This window comes from Echinops telfairi, unplaced genomic scaffold (assembly GCF_000313985.2).
Source record: "Echinops telfairi isolate 266 unplaced genomic scaffold, ASM31398v2 ScPeMD7_1;HRSCAF=3_0, whole genome shotgun sequence".
Lineage (NCBI taxonomy): Eukaryota > Metazoa > Chordata > Mammalia > Afrosoricida > Tenrecidae > Echinops > Echinops telfairi.
This window is the reverse complement of record NW_022103896.1, coordinates 2864057-2865944: the sequence shown is the minus strand read 5'-3', so window position 1 is coordinate 2865944 and position 1888 is coordinate 2864057. Positions and strand designations below refer to the sequence as shown.

The 1888-nt window shown below is 55.5% G+C and overlaps 1 protein-coding gene across 1 annotated transcript in view; it reads right to left on the bottom strand.

Moving 5' to 3' along the window:
- Positions 1 to 1888, bottom strand: part of TRAPPC9 (trafficking protein particle complex subunit 9) — a 313018-nt gene that overhangs the window by 243052 nt on the left and 68078 nt on the right. The window contains exon 10 of the mRNA XM_045286911.1: positions 11 to 137. Within this exon, the coding sequence (XP_045142846.1) occupies positions 11 to 137 (127 nt within the window). The remainder of the gene's footprint in view (positions 1 to 10; positions 138 to 1888) is intronic.

The window sequence follows — 1888 nt, the reverse complement described above, 5'->3', positions numbered from 1 at the left end:
CCGGGCTCACCTGACGATGGGCAGTTTGGTGAAGGGCACGGGGGGCAGGGTGAGGCCGTCGGGCAGGGTGAGGGGCTCCATGGTCCCAGGACACTTGGACGTGTAGTTCTCCAGGCTCTGAGTCACGTCTTTCTTCTCTAAACAAGGACCAAGTAAGAGCTCGTTAGATGCAAGTAACAGGAACCACACAAAACCATAAAAACCTCCCTGCCATCGAGCCGATTCCACCTCACAGCGACCCTACCAGACAGAGAAGAACTGTCCGTGAGTTTCTGGGGCTGTAAACCTTTTCAGGAGCAGAAAACATCATCTTTGTCCCTCAGAGGGGCGGGTGGTCCCTTGCCGCCAGCAGCCCAACGGGTAACCACTCCGCCACCAGGGTTTTCTTCTGACTAAAAACAAAACTCTTGCCCCCACCCTGGGTGGTCCAATGAGTCCGTCCTCTGGCAGAAACTCTGGGAAGGTGAGTGGCCACAAGGGACCAGGAGAAAGCAGGTGTTTTACTCCAGGGGCGCCAGCATCCCTGAGAGCTGCCCTCTGGGAGCTGACACAGCAGGCCGGCAGGCCGCATCTATCTGTCTAAGTTGCTCTGCAGATGCTGCGTCTTGACCACTCTCAGGTCTGTGTCTGCCCCACACTATGGGGCACACAGTCTATGGCTCCATTTCTCCAAGGGTCTGGGTTCACTTTGTGTCTCCCTGCCTCTCGCAGCACCACCCAACGGTGCAGAACTGCTGTGCATCAGTACAGGAGCAGGCAGCCTCATCTACCTCCTTCCTAGTGGCTGATGGGTTCGAACCACCAACCCGAAGATCAACAGCCCAGTGCTTACTCCTCTCATGAACCACAGGGGCACCAGCAGCACCTTTGCATGTACTGGGAGGCCACAGAAACCCATGAGGCTCTTGCTTCCCTGCTGTGGTCTGCCATCTCCAAGCCCGCTGGCTCTCTGAGCTCAATCTGCACGGCTGGCTAAACCAAACCATGACTGGCAAAGCAACACTTTTGACACAAAACCTGAACTCGGTGAAATCTGATGGCTTTCTCCCCCCACCCCTTCCACTCGGATGGCAGAGGGAGGACACGGGTGATGAGACATCATCTCTCACGACTGTTCCTATGCTTGAGCCCATTGTTACGGCCACCATGTCAACACACCTCCTGGAGGGCCTTCCTCTTTGCCCGCGGGCACTCCACTTTACTGAGCGAGATGTCCTCCTCGAGGGCCTGGCCTCTCCTGACAGCATGCCCAAAGTACGTGAGACCAAGTCTCCATCTGTGCCGCTAATGCACACGTGCGTGCGCTATACTCCTTCCGAGATAGATTTGCCTGTTCTTTTGGCAGTCCGTGGGACTTCCAACATTCCTCGTCAGCACCACAACTCAGGTGTATTGACTCTTCTTCGGTCTTCCTTCAGTCTTCCTGATTCCATGCCCAACTTTCACATGCATATGAGACAACTGAAAATGTCGTGACTCGTATCTCAGATATCACACTAAAGTCCTTTTCTTGTCAACACCCTACAGGGGACTTGTGCAGAGGATGTGCGCAGTGCAATAGAGAATAGTACCTACCAAAGACTCCCTAGGGATAAATCGAGATGATGCATTAAAAAATAGTGCCAGGGAGGGACGGGGAAAGACGGCCGCCTGTTAGGTAGCTCATGCCCGGAGCTCCAAGGAGATCGGTGAGTGGGGAGAGTTGGGGCGGAGTAGGGGTACCAAATTTGTCTGTTCGATTCCCAAGACCACTCAGAGCATCTCTCAGACCCAGAGGTGGGCTCCCACCCACAGCCAGGGCTTCGCGTGGACACCCGTGGTCTCGGGTAAGGCACTCCGCACACCCGTTCTGCTGGGACCTGTGCCACAAGGCAGCTAGGTGCACGGC